The sequence below is a fragment of the Vitis riparia genome, chromosome 3, assembly GCF_004353265.1.
Source record: "Vitis riparia cultivar Riparia Gloire de Montpellier isolate 1030 chromosome 3, EGFV_Vit.rip_1.0, whole genome shotgun sequence".
NCBI lineage: Eukaryota > Viridiplantae > Streptophyta > Magnoliopsida > Vitales > Vitaceae > Vitis > Vitis riparia.
The window spans coordinates 5,115,732-5,134,536 of record NC_048433.1 but is presented as its reverse complement, the minus strand read 5'-3'; the positions used below and the strand labels follow the sequence as shown (position 1 = coordinate 5,134,536).

The 18,805-nt window shown below is 35.5% G+C and overlaps 2 protein-coding genes across 2 annotated transcripts; both read left to right on the top strand.

Annotated features, from left to right (window-relative positions):
- The first annotated feature begins 499 nt into the window (after positions 1–499).
- LOC117911231 (protein CHROMATIN REMODELING 25) lies at positions 500–15,499 on the top strand. Its single transcript, XM_034825520.1, has 21 exons — positions 500–748; positions 1,502–1,882; positions 2,271–2,357; positions 2,468–2,708; positions 2,772–2,897; positions 3,006–3,062; positions 3,158–3,244; positions 4,132–4,227; positions 4,430–4,480; positions 8,728–8,802; positions 8,918–9,004; positions 11,369–11,460; positions 11,543–11,675; positions 12,458–12,577; positions 12,696–12,809; positions 12,924–13,007; positions 13,136–13,213; positions 13,300–13,358; positions 13,735–13,927; positions 14,016–14,114; positions 15,098–15,499. The coding sequence occupies exons 1-21, from the start codon at positions 570–572 to the stop codon at positions 15,461–15,463; spliced, it is 2,805 nt and encodes a 934-aa protein (XP_034681411.1). The 5' UTR covers positions 500–569; the 3' UTR covers positions 15,464–15,499.
- A 1,283-nt stretch (positions 15,500–16,782) lies between these two features.
- Positions 16,783–17,217, top strand: LOC117911636. Its single transcript, XM_034826038.1, has one exon. The coding sequence runs from the start codon at positions 16,783–16,785 to the stop codon at positions 17,215–17,217; it is 435 nt and encodes a 144-aa protein (XP_034681929.1).
- The last annotated feature ends 1,588 nt before the right edge of the window (positions 17,218–18,805 follow it).

Here is an 18,805-nt window from a genome sequence, read left to right as displayed (position 1 = left end):
TCAAATCCTATCACTAATGACACCGAGTGAATTTACCTGGTGTTGATTGTTGTGAAGGGTTGATTTATGAGGTTTGAGTGCATAGTGTATTATATAGTAAAGACACAATAAAGTTATGACTCATTTTAATATGATTTTAGTCTATTATTTTTCTTACGGATTAAGTTAATATTTTTATTTTTAAATTATTAAAGTCATTAAAAAATCCTAAATATTAGGTTTTAGTTGATTTGAAGTCAAATTGTAAAATGAAAAAAATTAGAATTATGTATAAAGGAGAAACAATGAAAAAGCTTGGTATCTAAGCTTATCTTTTATTAATTAAAAATGTGATTTAGGCACTAATCAACGTTAACTAAATTGGAGGGGGATGTTTTTGTAATAATAAAATATTTCAGGGGAGGAAAGCACAATTTTGCGATTAATAATTAGCTTCTCCAGCAAGCCGCCATATTTACCGCCAAATTTGGTGATTTTAATTTTTAAAAAACGGCACCGCTCTGTGTTTGGCGAGAACAGTGATAGTTCACAGTGAACCTCTCTCCGTAAAACGAACGAAGAAGTCTTCCATGGAAGAATACGACGAAGAAGTTCCTTCGTCGTCCGATCCCAGTGATTCCAGCGACGAATTTGCTGGCGAAAGCGAAGAGGAGGAAGAGGAGGAGAACGACGACGAAGAACGATCGGCGGTCAAATCGCCAACGTCCGATGAAGGTAGGAAATCGCAGAATGTCGACGCTCTCTTGAGGTCCGTATAATTTATTTGCCGAACAACTTAGATTTTGTGCCGATTCGAGAGCAGTTTTTTCGTTCCAATCTAGGGTTTTAAATTTATGTATTCAATCTCGTAGTGTTGTATGGTTTTGCGTGAAATTTGCAATGCAAGGTTTGTTTTATGTTTCCTACTATGAGGATTATTCAATGTATACTATTTTAGCTTCGACTAGGGGAACCGAGGGCAAGAAAAGAAAATGAATTTTGGCTCTTGTTATTTTTGGTGCTTTGTATGTGGAAAATGGGAAACTCAACTCAACTCTATTGAGTTGAATAGCAGTATTTAGATTTGATATTTTACGTCCTTTTCCTTTTAAGCTTCTCTTGCATGTTTGTTGGCAATTTGAAAGGGAGTGTAAATGTCAACTTATGATGGTAATTTAGTATGCGATTTCAATTTTATGCTGTTATTGCAATGTGGTACGTTTGAATTTGTTGGTCACTGCTCACATTGGCTTTTCATCAGCACTGTCCTATCTTGAATTGTTATTACATTGCATTTCAATCCTGATTACTGTAGAGTGATTTTAGTAAAATTGGAACCTAAATTTGATAATAATTCACTAATAAATGAAGGAAGTCAAACTGTTGATTTGAAAGTTCAGCATACAATTCCATATAAGGCTCTAATCCTAGTCAAGCTGGTTAATTACTATTAGCATTTTTTTTTTAAGCCTAGATTAGAATTTGTACAAGTTGTCATGGAATTTTCCTTGTGATCTTCCAGAGGTAACCTTGTTGTAAGAAGACAATCATTACTTCCACGAGTTCTTTCAGTGACAGATGGGGCAGCTGTTGCTAGAAAACCCTTTAAACCCCCATTCTCTAATGGTTACCATGATCGGAATGACCAGTTAGTTCATCGTCTTTGGGCTCGCAAACGGTTTGTTCCTTGGGGCTCCTCAAGGCCAGCTTTGGTTTTGATAACCAACTGTGTGAATATATCTAGTGCTGCTGAGAAAGATGTGTTGGAGGAAAGTGTGAGTCTGCCAGCAGGGATCGACCCTTTGGTGTTGTGGCACCCTGAGGAATCTGAAGAGCAGGCAGATAATTTGATGCCAATAATGGTGGACCCATTGCTTGTCCGTTTCCTTCGACCTCATCAGAGGTAATCCACTCATGCTATGGCACATATTTCTAATTAGAAAGTAATCATGTTTACCAATTTAAATTTTTATGTCTCTAATGTTGTCTGATGTCATCACTAAAGGTTATAGGTTGTATGGTTAAGTAGCAAAAGTTTTGTTGCTATATATATTCATTATTGGAACTAATATACTATATCAATAGCAGCGACCTCTTGTCTGCCAGTTCTTTAATCTATTACTTGTACTACAGTTTTAACTTTTGAAGTAGATTGGAATTGTTGGAATTGGATTTGGCAACTATTTATCAGGAAAAAACCTGAACATTAGTAATTTATTATCTCCCCCCCCCCGCGTTCAGTTATACTTTCTTTTAATTAATGAAAATCTGTCCTCTAATTTTTCTTGCAGAGAGGGAGTTCAGTTCATGTTTGATTGTGTTTCAGGGTTATCTAGCACTGTTAATATTTCTGGGTGCATTTTGGCTGATGATATGGGGTAAATATCTTTTTTCCCCTGTATTTCTCATTACATTATGTCTGCTGTTCTTTTATTTTATGTACTTAAACTTGTTCTCAAAAATTCTGTTCTTGGTCACACTTTTGCAGCCTGGGAAAAACTTTGCAATCAATCACATTGTTGTATACTCTTCTTCGTCAGGGAGTTGATGGGAAACCAATGGTTAAAAAGGCAATAATTGTTACTCCTACTAGTCTTGTAAGTAACTGGGAGGCTGAAATTAAGAAGTGGGTTGGAGAAAGAGTTCAACTTGTTGCTCTGTGTGAAAGTACCCGAGATGATGTTGTATTTGGAATTGATAGTTTTACAAGTCCCCATAGCCCTTTACAGGTAAATCCATGCAACTATTTTGGTAATTTTATAGAATTATGCACTAACTGAACTATGTTGCAGGTTCTGATTGTTTCATATGAGACATTTCGCTTGCATTCTTCAAAATTTAGTCACAGTGGATCCTGTGACCTTCTCATATGTGATGAGGCTCACAGACTGAAAAATGACCAGACATTAACAAATCGGGTTAGTTTTTCAGAAGTGATTTTTTTTTTTTTTTTGGTTTCCCAATGTGTTGTCTCATCTCCCTTTTTATGAGTTTTGTTCATGGATTCCTTTTCTTTCCTGGATCAGGCATTGGCTGCTCTGGCATGCAAGCGTCGCATTTTATTGTCAGGAACTCCAATGCAGGTGAGAGGCGTGTATTCATGATTCATGATATGTCTCATGCTATCAAGTTTTTTCTCATTAATTCATTTTTTTTTTAAAAAAAATAATTCCTGCAGAATGACCTAGAAGAGTTCTTTGCTATGGTTAACTTTACTAATCCAGGAATCTTGGGCGATGCTACATATTTCCGTCGTTACTATGAGGTAAGCTGACTGCTTTGTATTTTAGACATTACTTAGGGCAGGTAATATGAATCCCTTGTGGTAATTATTTTTTAACATTGTGGGAATCTTCTTATGAGGGTTTTCTCCTTTTCTTTTGGTTGGTGGATACCGTGGTTGCTATGCTTATGTCTATAATCCTTTTGATAAATTAAATACCTTCCGAGCTAAGCATAAAATATATTACAGCTAACTCTGATGGTTACACTTTTTCTCTAAAACATCAGAATTCTAATTTGTGAATATAAATATATCCATAAATATTATAAATTGCATTCCAACTCATTACTGCAGAGTATAAGGGGTTTCCTTTGTTGATACTATTTTGTAGGCTTATTTATGTTTTCAAACTTTTGTTTTTTGATAGGCAAGCAAAGAAATGTATTAACAATGCTTAACAAAAAGTGCACTGAACTACACAGGTCTTCTATGGACATAAAATGAAAAAATGCAGGGTAAATAGAAAACAAAAACCTTTTCACAAAGACCCCAACCAATCTATAAAATCTATCATGGTTAGGGAACTCCCATCTATGTACATCCTAATCCATAACAAAACATAGAGAAATGCGGATTTAAGCATTTGATCGATTATTTATTTTTTCACTTTGTTGTTTAATTAATTTTTTGTTCTTGCCTCATTGGCCATCCTAGGAGATTTTCTAGAATTTGAGATTATTTTCAGTGATAGATATTTTTTTAATATTTATTTAAATGTATGTAATCTGAGAATTTATCTTTCTTATCTATGAGCAATTACAATTTTTTTGTCTATGGTTTTCAGTGACAAGTTATTTTTCTTCTTTTCAATCTTTTGACATTTATTCTGAATTTGATATGTGTCCTATCATGAAATAAAATTTATAAAGACACCAATCATTTGTGGAAGAGAACCTACTGCAGCTGAAGAAGAGAAGAAATTAGGTGCGGAACGATCTGCAGAACTGAGTTCAACAGTGAACCAGGTAATCTTGTTGATGTAGGATTATGAAAACTATGTTTCTCTATGTCCTTGATAGAGTTGTGCCTTTGTTGTTATTGGAAAGATAGGCTTCTGATTCATATTGATGAATAAATATTCCTTTCTAAAAAATGTGCTTTCCTTACGAGCTAGGTGATTTTATTGTCTTTTGTTTTCTCACTATGAACTCATGGATGTGTTTTCAGTTCATATTGAGGAGGACTAATGCATTATTATCAAATCACCTCCCACCAAAGGTATGAAATTATATTGATGTGCGGATGTATACCACTATAATTTGTTAAATCTTGGATAATTTCGTTACATGTCAGTCGACATGGGATTTTATTTCTTCCACAATAAGGCAGTCAGTGTGCATATGCATAAACTCGTACACACATGATACACAAATTCTCACACTTTTGTTTTAATAATTGTTTTTTTTCAGTTGTTTCCTGAGTTTTGATAAAGTGGTTAGGTCCTCTTTGCTCTCTTTATGTAAAGTATTATTTGAGAAAATTTTAGGTTAAGGTCCTTTGCAATTAATTCTCAAAACAAATTTGTAACATTTGTTTTTTTTTTTCTTTTTCTTTTTTTCATCACTTGATGAGAAGCTTTATATTGGTGTTATTTTCAAAATCTCAATTGTCTTGCCACCTCATCAAACAAATCATACTAAGTCTCAAAATTAAAAAGAAAAAAGAACAAATGTTTCTTCTAAATGTTTTATTCTTTGTGTTTGTTGCTCTAATAAATATTTCTTATCCTAGTCTCTTAAATGCATGATTTCTTTTTTGATAGATAAGAAGATAAATATACTGAAAAGGGTCACCAAAGGAGGGATCCACAGAATACAGAACATCTACACCAATCACCAATAGGCACCATCAAAAGCCAAAGCTACAAAACAAGAATGGCTTAAGCAACACCATTCTCAACAAGATCCCAACCAATTGAAAAACTAAAACGAATTGTTGGAACATCGTTTATAAACATTTTAATTTCTGCCATAAAAAACAAACAAAAGAACTTTTTAAACTTTAGAGTGAAAACTCATCCCCATCAAAGGAAATTCTATTCCTTTCCTTCCAAATTGTCCAAAATAAGTATAAGGGACTTGCTCTCCAAACCTTCCTATGCTTTTTGTTCACGAACGAACCATGCCAACCTATAAGTGCCTCTCTAATCAATAAGGGCAGCACCTAAGACACCGCAAAAAGGGCAAAAAGCAATTCCTATAAGACCCTTGACTTTACACAATGGACAAGGAGATGGTTTGTGGATTCTTCCTCAATATGGCCACGAAAGTATCTATTTGTTAAAGACCTTCATCTTTTTGAACTTGATCTAAAGTTAAAACTTTTCCCTATGTCACCTCCCAAGCAAAAAAACTGACTTTAGGTTACACCCATGCCTTCTATATGATAATCGATGGAAAAGAAACCGATGTCTTCAGCTCCAAACAGTATTGAGCAACTTTATTCTAAACTTGTTGTTCTTTGTCTTTGTCCAAAACACCCTATCTTCCTCATCCCTATACAACCTCAACCCATGCAAACACGCTGGAAACCTCTCCACACTTCCTATCTCCCAATCATTGAACTCAACCCCTTCTCCCTTGAATAGAAGAATTCCAAACATTGTCCACTCATGCCTCCTTAGAAACTACTAAGGCAAATAAGGATGGGAAAGAGCTACCCAAAGATGTAGTCCTACACCACTTATCCTTACAAAACTTGACCCTCCACCCATTGCCCACCAAGAAGGAGATCCTACCATAGTTTTAAAAGGCTCAAGGCGCACCAAGGCTCAAAGTAGTCCTGGAGCCTGAGGCGCACCTAAGGCGTGGGTTTTAGTGAAGTGAGGCGCACCCTAATTTATATATATATTTTCCTCAATTTTTCTCCTATTTTTTCTCTATTTTTTTTCCTATTTTTCTTCCTCTTCTTCGTCTTCTTCACTTCTCCACTACATGATTGAGGCTAGGGCAAAATTTGGAAGAGTTGTCGGGTTGAAAACAACTAGAAAAGGGGGCTGGAAAGGAAATTAGGGCCAAAACGGCATCGTTTTGTCCTGTTCTTTTTAAAATAAAAAGGGTCAAAACGACGTCGTTTTGAACCCTGCTCTTTTAAAAGAACAGGGACCAAACAACGTCGTTTTGGTCCCAAAAAAGAAAAAAAGAAATTAGGGCTTCTCTTTGCCCTTTGCAACCCAACACTGGAGAAGAAGGGAAAGAGAAAAAGAAGAAGAAGAAGAAGAAGTAGGTAGGGGATCGAGGCGCACTAGTGGATCGCGTCGCGCCTTGCCGGAGGCAAGCGCCTTGCGTGCCGCCCGGAGCCTAGGCGCGCCTTTCACAACTATGGATCTTACTACTCACAAAATGTTAATCCTTATGACTTTCTAGAAGGCAACACCAAACCCCTCCTTCACCTCCCTAAAACACCACCCCTTTCTTCTTTCCTATACTTCCCATTGATAACTTGATTCCAAATGGCCCCCCTTTCATTAGCAAAGTGTTAGTTCCATTTGCACAATAGAGCCTTATTGAGTCTGGAGAGATCCTTCACACCCAATCCTCTTTTCCTTTTGTCTAAGCAACAATATCCTATCTTACTAGATGTGGTTTTCGCTCAAGAGCCCCATCACCCCATAGAAAGTCCTTCTAAATCCGCTCTAACCTCAATTAACCGACCTTGGGACACACACCAATGACATAAAGTAAATAGGCAAATTAGACAAGATACTTCAAATCAGGGTAATTCTCCTTGCTTTGGAGATGTATCGTCTTTTCCACATAGCCAACCTTTTCCAAAACATCTCTTCCACCCTGTTACAAATTTAAACGGGGCACTCAATGGGAGACCCAAATAAGAGAAAGAAAGGCTTCCCACCTTACAACCAAGCTCGAAAGCCAAATCTTCAATATCATTCACCTCTCACATTGGAATTAGCTTGCTCTTATCCAAATTAATTTTCAATCCCGAGATGACCTCAAACCATATAAGCAACCAACTTAAGTAAGTCATATGATCCTTAAAGGCTTCACGGAAGACAAGGGTGTCATCTACAAACAACAAATGAAAAATTTTAACTCCTTCTCCGCCCCTACCCCTCACTTGGAAACCCATCAAAAAACCTCCACTGCCCTCTTTACCAACCATCTGAGTGCCTCCTTAGCAACAACAAATGAATAGGGTGAAAGGGGATCCCCTTGTCTTAAGCCTTTAGAGCTCTAGAAGAAACCAGCTGGGGTATCATTACCCTCTTTAAACACATGATTTCTAGCACATTCAAGCCTTTATTGGTCAAAATTTGTTTTGAGATGAGAAAATTTCCTAAGTTTTAACATTAATCATCAGTGAGGGTAGATATCCACCTAGGTATCCATTAGTTCAACCATCTCATAATATCTAAATATATTGGAAGATTTCATTCCAAATCAACTATCAATTTTGGGTGCAAAAAGTGCAAAATTTGAACCTACCTTGTGATTATTTAGGGCTTTTGTCTTTTAGGGTATGCAAAGTGATATCTGGTGAATCAGCTTATTAAGTTGCCAATCAAATGCATTTACTTGTAAAAGAGGACCTCTCATTGCAGTAGGATGAATATTATGTTTATACGAGTAAGATGATCTTTATGTGTTGTGAGCGGAAAAAGTATTGGACCGATTAAATGCATTATGAATGAAGTTCTTTGTATTATTTTTCCTCATGTCTGACAGTATATCTGAAGTTTGTATCATAAGCTTTTGCTACCTAAGCAGCAGCATCTAATATATGTCACTAACTAAAAATGCTATAACCTTGTATGGTTAACCAAGGATTATTGTTTTTATCATTTTTCTAGTTTGAGGAACATTCTTAGTTAGGCTGATAAATAAAATTTGATTCAAATGCAGAGTTACTTATGTTAAGAAACTGAGCAAGAAACCATAAACTTAGGCAGTGTGGCGTGTGTTTTGAAGTGGCCAAAATGAGAGTTACATCAAATGAAATGTTATATATGGCAAAATGCAAAATATTAGAATTCCTTTCGCAATTGCTATGCAATAATAAATATGAATATACAATTGGGTTGTCAGAAGCTGGCAGATGAAGTACTTAAACCTTATTGAGGAAGTAAAAGATTAATAAAAGCATTGCTACTTGCTTAGCGGCATTTGTTTAAAAATAAACAATAAAATCTGTTGGTTCTTAGAGGATTGAGTCAGACCAGATAACAAACAAATATTGGATCCATAATAGTTAACTAGGTCACTGATGTTTTATTATCCAACTAGGAAGACTTTAAAAGTTCTAGCAGATAACCTTGTTGTCCATGTGATCTTCCCCTACCACTGTCAGCCAAAAGTGCTAGATTGTGAATCACATTGATCAATTCAAAATTTGGTTTTGGGTAACTTCTGAATATCACTTTCACCTTTTATACATAGGAATACAGCAGTGGTTATTTGAAGAGTTTTGCTAACTGAAATCTACTATCACTTTGTTTTCATTTGCAGATAGTTGAAGTTGTTTGTTGCAGGTTATCTCCTCTCCAATCAGAACTGTATAACCATTTTATACATTCTAAAAATGTAGGTTCTTGCTTATATTAATTTATCATGAATGTTTTGAAATGTGCATTGGCTTTTTCTGATTGGTGCAAAGCAAATATTACTGAAACCTGTTACCTGTTACCCTTTTGAACAGGTTAAAAAGGTAATTAATGAAGAAATGAAGCAGTCAAAGATTTTGGCTTATATCACCGCTCTTAAGAAGCTTTGCAATCATCCAAAGGTACATATCAGTGGAGAATAGTATTTTCCTTGAGATAAACTACATTAGGCAAAATCAGTTTATGGACCAGATATCTATACCTAATAAAATCTACAAAGTAATTGTCATCACAGTTGTAATAATTAGTCATACAGGTTTTTATTCTCTGATTTAAGAGGTTTTTGGAATAAGAGAACTCAAAACCCAGATGCACATCTTAAAGGTGTTAAAAACCTCTTTAAAATGCCATGATTTGACCTGTATACAAATTACAAGAAATTAGGACATGGTTAATCTGTGTTATAAGTTAAAATGGAGGGAAGCTTCTTGTGTGAAATTGTCCATAGGTTTGCTTTGGAGATTTATCCAAAGTCTTTTACATGACACTTGATACTCATGTTTCTTCAACATTTCATTCATCAGGGAGAATAAAGTAGTAGCATCAGTTATTACTAAGGTTATAACTAGCTGAAGCCAGTGTTACTAAGGTCGATCGCCTGGGTTGCTGAGGCCATCGGGCTAAGTGAGGTAGATAAAAGTCACCTCTTGAAGACCCAGGCAAGGTGGCTTCAAAAAGGTGATGCCTAGGTAGTCACCTTGAGATAAGGTGCAAGGCATAGAGGCAGTTGCCTTTGACCATGTGTTAAGATTAAACATACTTGGATTGTAATTTAATTTAATCTAACATTAGATTAAACAAAGTATAAGATGAAATATTTTATTATCGATCATAGTGATAATGAGATGGAGGGTTATCAACCTAGTCTTGATGAAAGTGATGACAATTTTAATTTCAATGATGATTGATGATGATGCCCAAAACTTCTCTAGGATGTTTATTCTCTTATTTTGATTTTTAGATGTCTAGAAAATTATAATATACATTTAGATATGATGAATTTCTCTAAACAATATGGTGTTTCTTTTAATGTGGGGTATAATATTTAGTACTTTGAATAAAAATTATTATTTTGTTAATTTTATAAGACACCATGAGGGTTGAAAAATTATAGTGTTGATTGTTGAAAATGATACTTATTTTGTACTCTGTGTTCTTTAATTATGAATTGGATAATGATAGTCTCAGCCTTCTTTCCTTCGTAATTTATTTAGGTTAGAAAATATGGTATTAATCTTAAACATCATTTTGTGGTCCAAAGGCATCCATGGACTACATGATAAGGTATTCCTGCAGGTCCTTCTCCATACCTTAAATTCCCCAACCCTGATAAAGGTGGTATATAATCCCAGATCTCTGGTGCAATCACCTAGAAACTCAATTGACCTTCTTGTTGATGCCTTCTACTGCACCATTTCAGATATGATATTATCATGATTTGTACACACACACACACACGCACATATATACAAGCTACACAAATATATATATATATATATATTTTGGGAAGGTGATTATGAGAATTGTTGTAATTTGATGCAGGTGGAATTTTAAACCTTGATCGTCCCTGTGGTTGTTTAAAAGTTTTCTTTATTATATTTTAGTACCTGTCCTGCTGAAACTTTTTATTGTGTTATTCTTAAAACAATCTCTCATCATTTATCTTTGTTTCCTTCTTGGTGTACTTTCAAGATTGGTTCAGACTTTTCATAAATTTTAAAGATGAAATCATATTTGATATGATTGGCATGTTGGCCATCTATAAGAAAAACCTTGTGGTCCAATTGGGTACACTTTTTTTTATTTTCTTTTGGGGGGAGAAATTACTAAATGCAAAAGGCCATGGTAATATGACTAAAGAGATGCTTGAGTGTTGGGAGAGAAAATTTTAAATTTCTTTAGCATGAAGATGATAATGGGAGATCATTGTTAAGCTTTCTAATCAATAAGACCGTGAAGTTTCTTATAGTTACTCCATACAGAGAAATAGAGAACAAAGCAATTTAGTAGTATCCATATTTACAAGTATTTGAGTTGTCAAATGCTAATTTGACAAAAAAAAAAAAATTCTCATGATCAAACTCAAAAGCATGGAAGCCAATCTGTTTGGGTGATCATTCAATGACATGAATAATCAGAAGATTGAACAGAAAATTTTGTTATCTATACAATTGGAAACACTATGTATAGCATTTCACCAGATCTTGTATTACATGACAGAGGGAGAGTGGGTCATTTATGTTAAAACTCTAAGCACCTGCTGTATAGAGGACACTATCTAGGTAAAGGCAACATTTCTTTGTATATGTGTGAAAACCAATTTATGATGCTATTTTATGTCAACTTAAAAATGTTTTCTCAATTTTTGGATTTTCACACATATAGGCTCATTACTCTTTACAATCTCTATGTTTCATGATCATCATGTTTACAATCTTTAGAAGTTACCTTATTTCTGTCCTCATTGAAAATGGTCTATCTTGTAGCTCATTTATGATACTGTAAAAAGTGGAAACCCGGGAACATCAGGTTTTGAAGACTGTATGCGCTTTTTCCCTCCAGAAATGTTCTCTGGAAGGTAAGAATTTTTGTTAAGCTGTGTTTATATATTTCCTTTCAAATTATTTACAACCTCACAGGTTGCTGTTTTTATGTGTTAGATCTGGAGCATGGACAGGTGGTGAAGGGATTTGGGTTGAACTGTCTGGGAAAATGCATGTCTTAGCCCGATTGCTGGCCCATCTGCGTCAGAAAACAGATGACCGAATTGTCCTTGTCTCAAACTATACTCAGGTAGTTTTAGATAAAGAATCTAGCTACTCTAAAAAGTTTAGTAGTATCAAGTATGAAATGTAAATCAGACGTTTTACATGCATTAGTATCTTTTCTTCATCTGGTATGAAGACAGTGTGTAGCTTGACAACAGCATCAATGCCATGCCTTCAGGCAACATTCTGGTGCCTTGTCAAGATTCGATCTGTTGGATGACACTATCTAGATTGTCATTGCGCCAACCTGATGTAGGAAGCTACAAAGCATTGTTTATTTTGGGTTTGCACCATCCAGTAGCCTAGCAATACTCTTTTCCCTGATACTGCAGATCCATTTTTGGATGTCTCATTTGGTGATTCCTTTCATGAACCAACCTAAATGGTGGAAAAAGATGTATTTGTGTTAGTGTTTTGCTCTTCTTGGCATTTATTGCTGCATGAAAAAGTCAAGACCTTCAGTCGAGTCTGTTTAATTGGAACTCTGATAATATTTCATTTTTGTGTTAATAATATTGATGAGTGCCTGCTCCTTTTTATATATACACTTTTGTTTTACCTACAAAAAATTATATTGATGAGTGCCTGCAGGAATGCTTTTTAGAATGATATTGGACTATTTATGCTAAACAAATTTGCTGATAAGTGTTCAAGAATATGCCTGTCTAGTCATCGATGGCCTAATTTCTATTGCAACATAACTTGTTCAATTAATCATTACTGCAATTAATCCTTTTACCCATGGAAGAAACTTGGATTTTATCTATTTATGTTTTAAGGCAAATGAAATGAACTGTGATCTGCCAGACATTGGACCTTTTTGCTCAATTGTGTCGAGAGAGAAGATATCCATACTTGAGACTTGATGGCACCACATCAATCAACAAAAGACAGAAGTTGGTAAACCGTTTCAATGACCCATTGAAGGTAATGCAACTTTTTCTGATTAATGATTATCGGTTATTCAGCCTGCCTCCCATCCCCTCTCCTCTTTTCTCTCTCCTGTTGGGCACATTTTGCTGCATGTTTAACACACTTCTTGCAGGATGAGTTTGTGTTTCTCTTGAGCAGCAAGGCTGGTGGTTGTGGCCTCAATTTGATTGGTGGAAACCGACTAGTCTTGTTTGATCCTGATTGGAATCCTGCCAATGATAAACAAGTAACTTCTTATGCTCTCAATGTGCATCTGAATATGAATTAGAAAAGAAGCATGTCATTCTCTGAGGTTATAACATTCTGATTGTCTTCATTTCTCGTCTTACCCAATAAGTAGGCTGCTGCAAGAGTCTGGAGGGATGGACAAAAGAAGAGAGTATACATCTATAGATTTTTAAGTACTGGGACGATCGAAGAAAAGGTTTTGATGTGCCAGTAATTGAGTTAATATAATTGCTAGTTTTTCTTTCATTCATGTGATAATTTAAGATTACAATCAGCAATATGCTTTTGATTCCATTTGATGAAACTTCTCAAATGTTTTGATAGGTATTCCAGCGTCAAATGTCAAAAGAAGGGCTTCAAAAAGTAATTCAGCAGGAGCAAAAAGACAGCCTTAAGACACAGGTTATCGTGTTACTGCTTTTTTTTCCCCATGCTTTAACTTCAGTGTTTGCTCTTGACTCTGTGGTAATAAAGTATTCTTATTGCAGGGTAACTTTCTTTCAACAGAAGATTTACGTGATCTCTTCTCATTTCATGAGAATGTGAGGTAATATGTATTTCCTAAGTCAAATTTCATCAGCATAAACATTGCTGAAATGATTGCAGCCTTATGGAAAATGAGTTTTTAAGTATTGACTTTGCTGTCATTAACCAGCAATAGAATAAATTGCAGACAACATTAATGTGTATCGGATCAGATGATATTTGATGATAATAAAATAGTCTGCTAAAATTATTAAGAAACTACAGAAAGATTTGGCCTTAGTATAAGACAGTTATCAGTCAGTCTTTCCTTTTTTATGGCATCTGTTACTTCAACCATGGCTTTATTATAATGAATGGAAACAATGAAGCCTTGAATCTGTTTCACTTTAATTGAGGTAGTTGATGCTTTTAACCCTGTTTCTATGTGATTCCTGTAGGTCTGAAATTCACAAAAAGATGAATTGCAACCGTTGTCAAAATTACGATGAAAGACCTGAGAGCGTGAGAGAGGAGGATGGTTTTGAATCAAAAAATGAATGTTGTCAGTCTTATCAAATGGATTGTGATGATATCGGTGGATTTGCAGGCATTACTGGATGCTTGCATAAGTTAAAAAGATCTGAGAAACAGGTTTGTCAGAATCTAATTTGATGTACTAGCATCATCTTTCTTTCTAGACATCTAATTTGATCTATCACATCTCTGAGACTTATTTCAGGTGGGGACTCCTTTGGAAGAGGATTTAGGAAGTTGGGGGCATCATTTTTTCTCAACATCAGTGCCTGATGCTATCTTTCAAGCTTCAGCGGGTGATGAGGTGGGTCAACAGTTAAAAGTTTTATATCTGATTCAGATATTTTCCCGAGGTTTACTTATTTACAAAGTTTGTCGAGACTTGATTAGTGTCTGGGTCCCATTGGATTGCAAATATAGAGCTGCAAATGCATAAAATCATGTTAAACATCTTCTAATCCTGAACTAACAATTTTAGGGTTGCTTAATTTCATTTTTAAAAAGCTTTTATTACAAACAATGTTTTCACTACTTTCATAATATGTCTTCTGCCCATTGTTGTTTGGTTGAAGATGTAGTTTCACATCTAGTGGGGCCAGTCCAGCATTACGAAGGGAAAAGGATTAGGTTTAGGACAATATTTAACCAATATATGACATGTTTATTAGGACACAACACCAGAGCATTAGACATACTTCCTCTTGCATTTTATGCATAGTATGTGCTTTGGCACCCATTGAAGCACTAGGAATAACTGTTGAGTTGATAAAGTTTGACATTCAATATTTGTGCAAAGATCCTTTTTTTTTATTGTGTTAAAGAGCATATGATATACATTGTAAACCCAAATCCTACAAGTTTAAACTTCTAGGAAACTGATTATTCAACATGGTATCCTTCCTTGTTTGGTGGGAGGTCATGTATTCGAACCTTACCACATAATATTTATTTCCTCAATTCATTGAGCCCACATGTGGGCCCAGAAGAAGTTGATTGTGGTTGTTTGAGTCTCTCCATATGTGGGTATGAGGCCGCACATGAGGGAGGATATTAAAGAGCATGATATACATTGTGAACTCAAATCTTATAAGGTTAAGCCAATTTGCTTTCCATGAAAATGAGGTACAAGTACAACACCATGAAATATGCTTTCCATAAGAATGGAAGGTGCAGAACCTTGATAAAGTGAGCATTCCACATATTTTATTATGATTATTGTTTTTCATAATGCACTGGTGAGTGCTGTAACTGCTGTTTAGTAGCTCTCAGATCTTAATGTTGCTGTAGGTCACGTTTGTTTTCACAAACCAAGTAGATGGGAAGCTTGTACCTGTCGAATCAAAAGTACGGGCAAATATGCAGGGAGTTGAAGTAAATAAGAACCAATCTGACAAAAGGGGAAAACTGCTCCAAAAACCCACGTTTCCGTCTAAACATCAACAGTCAGCCCCACCAGTTTCTAACAAAGGAGATTCAATCACCAGCATATCATCATCCTCTTCCAACCCTTTTCAGCTGGCAGGTATAAAATCAATGAAAACATCAAAAAGCACACCATCTGTAACATTAAAGTCCAAACTCTCTATTGGAAGTCAATTACCCCTGAAAAGATTGTCTCCTGATTCTGTACAACATGATGATGACTTTGAGTGAAAAATTTTGGCGGCTCAAATGATTTGTTTCTATTCACTAGGGTCTGCTTCTCATATTCTTGAAAATCGAATTGGTCAATTTTTTTTTTTTCCTTTCGTTTTAGAGAACACAAACACATGCAGATGAAAGCTACTTTTAAGAACTTGAGGATTGTATTCAGTATCTTCGACAATAGGAAGAGAGTCCATTAGTAATTTAGTACTATGAAGTAAGCCCTATGTCTATTATGCTAAGAGACTTTAGTAGGACAAGTTTTAGGTGACACTGGGAGCAACCAATTCAGTAAATGAAGGGGTATACCGTATACCACTGATCTAACCTTGAAGAATGAGCCAGTGAACCAAGTCTTGTGAAGAAAGACTAAAGAGGATAAAAACAAGTTTAATGCTAAGAAGATGGGAGACAGGAGGGAGACCATGCCCTTAAACCTAGCTTTTCCCCATTAACCCATGAAGTTAGTTCAATGTCTTCTGGGGATTAGTCAATGTTAGTTTGAGAATCTGCCACATGTCCAAAATCCATTTAGATACCAGCAGAAATGTGGATAAACCATGTGAGCAATGAGCATCAACAGTGTTTTATTCCAGGGAGTGGAAGGAACCTGAAACCCTGGGAATCCCAAGTTTTAAACTCTTTTTTTATTTTTTTCATTGTTGTGGCTGAGGCAGTAAGACTTAGACCACTTGGTTTTTATTATATTATATTAAAATTGGCTCAAGTCCAAAGTCTGAAGTTTGGGAAGGATATGAAAAATTAGGATTGTATATAGATCACTAAAATTTCTATAGCCAGCTCAACCCTCTGTCTATCTCATGAATTTTCTTTGCATGCAGGTAACAAAGAAATAGTCTCCAATCTAAATACCATAGGTGTAATCATGGCACACATTATAGAGTGAGAAATAGATTAAAGTTTTTAGGAGTGGATGGATCTGAAATGGCATCAACTGATCATAATAAGAGTGAAAGTCTGTTTATTATGTTTCCGTCAATGTAACAAAGACAAGTTCATGCATGCACCAAGATTCCTTGAATTAATTTAAATCAAAGGGGCTAGAAGAGTAGGATGAGGAAGAAGAAAAATACATCGATAAAGACAATGTATATATATAGTCACAACTATGCCAAATTGTTGGTGCCCCCATTTAAAGGAGGGGGTAAGACTTGACTCACAAAGGGACAAATCCAAGTAACATGAGATGCCAACTTCGCACGCCATATAAAACAAGCCCCCTACAATATAATTGTGAGAGACTGCATGTGCTTGGAGAAGGAACAACTATTTAAGAAGGCTTAGTTAGAGTGCTGGTTTGAATGTTCATGGCATGCTTAAACATGTTCAACAATGATCAACCATACCTCTATACCTCTCCTCTGGGCCCTAGAATCTCCTTTTCCAATGATTTCGCAGACACCCAACATCCCATCAAGAAGCATGAAACCAACTACAGAGAAGCACCAGTGTCTTCGGACTTTGAATTCTCAGTGAAAAACAACAATATGACTTCTGCAGATGAGATCTTCTCCAAGGGGATGCTGTTGCCCACCAAGCCTAAGATGACCCTGCGAGATGAGCTCCTTGTGGATGATGATGATGATGGGTTCAAGGATGTGTTGCCAAGGCTGCAGAAGAGTTCAGGCAGGTGGAAACAGAGGTTTGGTCTGAAAAGAGGTGATAAAAGTGATGGGACTTTGGAAAGAGTTGTTGAGGAGAAGCCCGAGACTCAGCTGGAAGGAGCCAGACTTCAAAATTAAGATCAGGAAAAGGGTAAGGTTTTGGAAATTCTTAGATCTAATGGCTTGTTAATTGTTATATAATTTCTTTTTGGGTAAACTAAATGAGAAAAATATTCTGAGATTAATAGTTTCAAAGAACATAACCATCGTTACAGTTTAAAGGCATCAAGCATGATAAAGGGTTCAATCCAATTCTTTCAAGAATTCATCTGAAAAGAAGTTACACATTCGGAAAGAACTAGAGCTAGTTTTAATTGGTTTCTTGTTACAGGTACTTCTAATTGGAGGGTGCAGTTGTAGAGGTCTCCCTTCAAGGTTTATGATCTAAAGATTAAGAGGTGGACTATATATTTTCTTCTTAATTTATGGACTTGATGGATAACAATTAGATCTAAGGTGGAATTTGTGGTTTGCTTAATCTCTCCCTCCCTCTCTCTCCCTCTCCATTTTTTTTTCTTTAATTTTTCCTTCTTCTATCCTCAAAGAAGGCATTTATCAATTTCTATTTTGTATTTTCTCTAATTTTTCCTTCTTTTATCCTCAAAGAATGGATTTATCAATTTCTCTTTTGTACAAAGGTTTGCATTTGAAGTGCTTCCATGAGATAGTATCTATTCTTAATGTAATTTATCAATTCTGATTACGCATGCTTATTTTTAGTTAAGTAAAATAGTAAGTTTTCCAAGCCATTATTTTACAATGAAAATAACAAATAGTTTTTGCACCTAAAAAATAATAAATAAATAAAAATAATAAGAGCCTTGCGCACTTTGGCTCTTCTAGAAAGAAGTTTGTCACACGCAACCCCAAGAGTTCGAGGAAAATTTTGGATTGACTTCTTTAATTATGACAATACTAAATGTTTCCTAGACACTAATTAATGTTTCAGTCAACTCTCTTGAAGTTGAAACAACCAAATGGCGAACAATTTCTTTGCTTTTTTCCTTGAATTCCTTATACCCTCAAGTTGAATTGAAGGAAAATACGAACTACCAAAAACAAAACAATGATCAACATAACCAATATTTGATTAATGTCTAGGATGGGCAGATCATATCAATTTCTGCAAATGAATTTTTTTTCAAGGAAAGACAAGTTGCTATATAGCTTTAGCAGCAAAGCTAAGACTTCCAAGAGCATCAGCTGCGACCCATTAAATTAACCTTCCAAGCATGAGCAGGAGGTAATCCTCCTGTCCATACCTTGTTAAAAGCAGAGGTTCAAATGACAACCTTGTACCATTTGCCAGTTTGCAAGCTGCTCCTTTGAAGACATCCTTGCCTCTACCTTTGTTCTTTTTCTCGACACATTTCCTTAATTCAAAACATGGAAAAAATTTACCAAAAAAAAAAAAAACGTATGAATCTGGATATAGCCTCCTGGAAACATTCCAACGAAGGAACAAACCAAATTCATCAGATTCTAGCAGCAGAAATCATCAAGGGTTGACAAAAAATTAAAGCATCCAAACACACTGTACAAATCATTCCCTTGAGAAGAAGGGAACAAAAGACCATTATAGGCTATTAATGGAGTTTTGATCACCTACCTACAATGATGTAAATCTCACAAGGCTGATAGAGAATAAAACACAATTACAACCATG

What these genes read in the sequence shown, in the direction of transcription:
- LOC117911231 (XM_034825520.1), top strand. Translation starts at nt 570, where the DNA reads ATGGAAGAATACGACGAAGAAGTTCCTTCGTCGTCCGATCCCAGTGAT. An exon ending in ATTTTGGCTGATGATATGGG is followed by an intron (nt 2,358 to 2,467) that starts GTAAATATCTTT and finishes ACACTTTTGCAG; the next exon opens with CCTGGGAAAAACTTTGCAAT. An exon ending in AAGCTTCAGCGGGTGATGAG is followed by an intron (nt 14,115 to 15,097) that starts GTGGGTCAACAG and finishes ATGTTGCTGTAG; the next exon opens with GTCACGTTTGTTTTCACAAA.
- LOC117911636 (XM_034826038.1), top strand. Translation starts at nt 16,783, where the DNA reads ATGGCATGCTTAAACATGTTCAACAATGATCAACCATACCTCTATACC.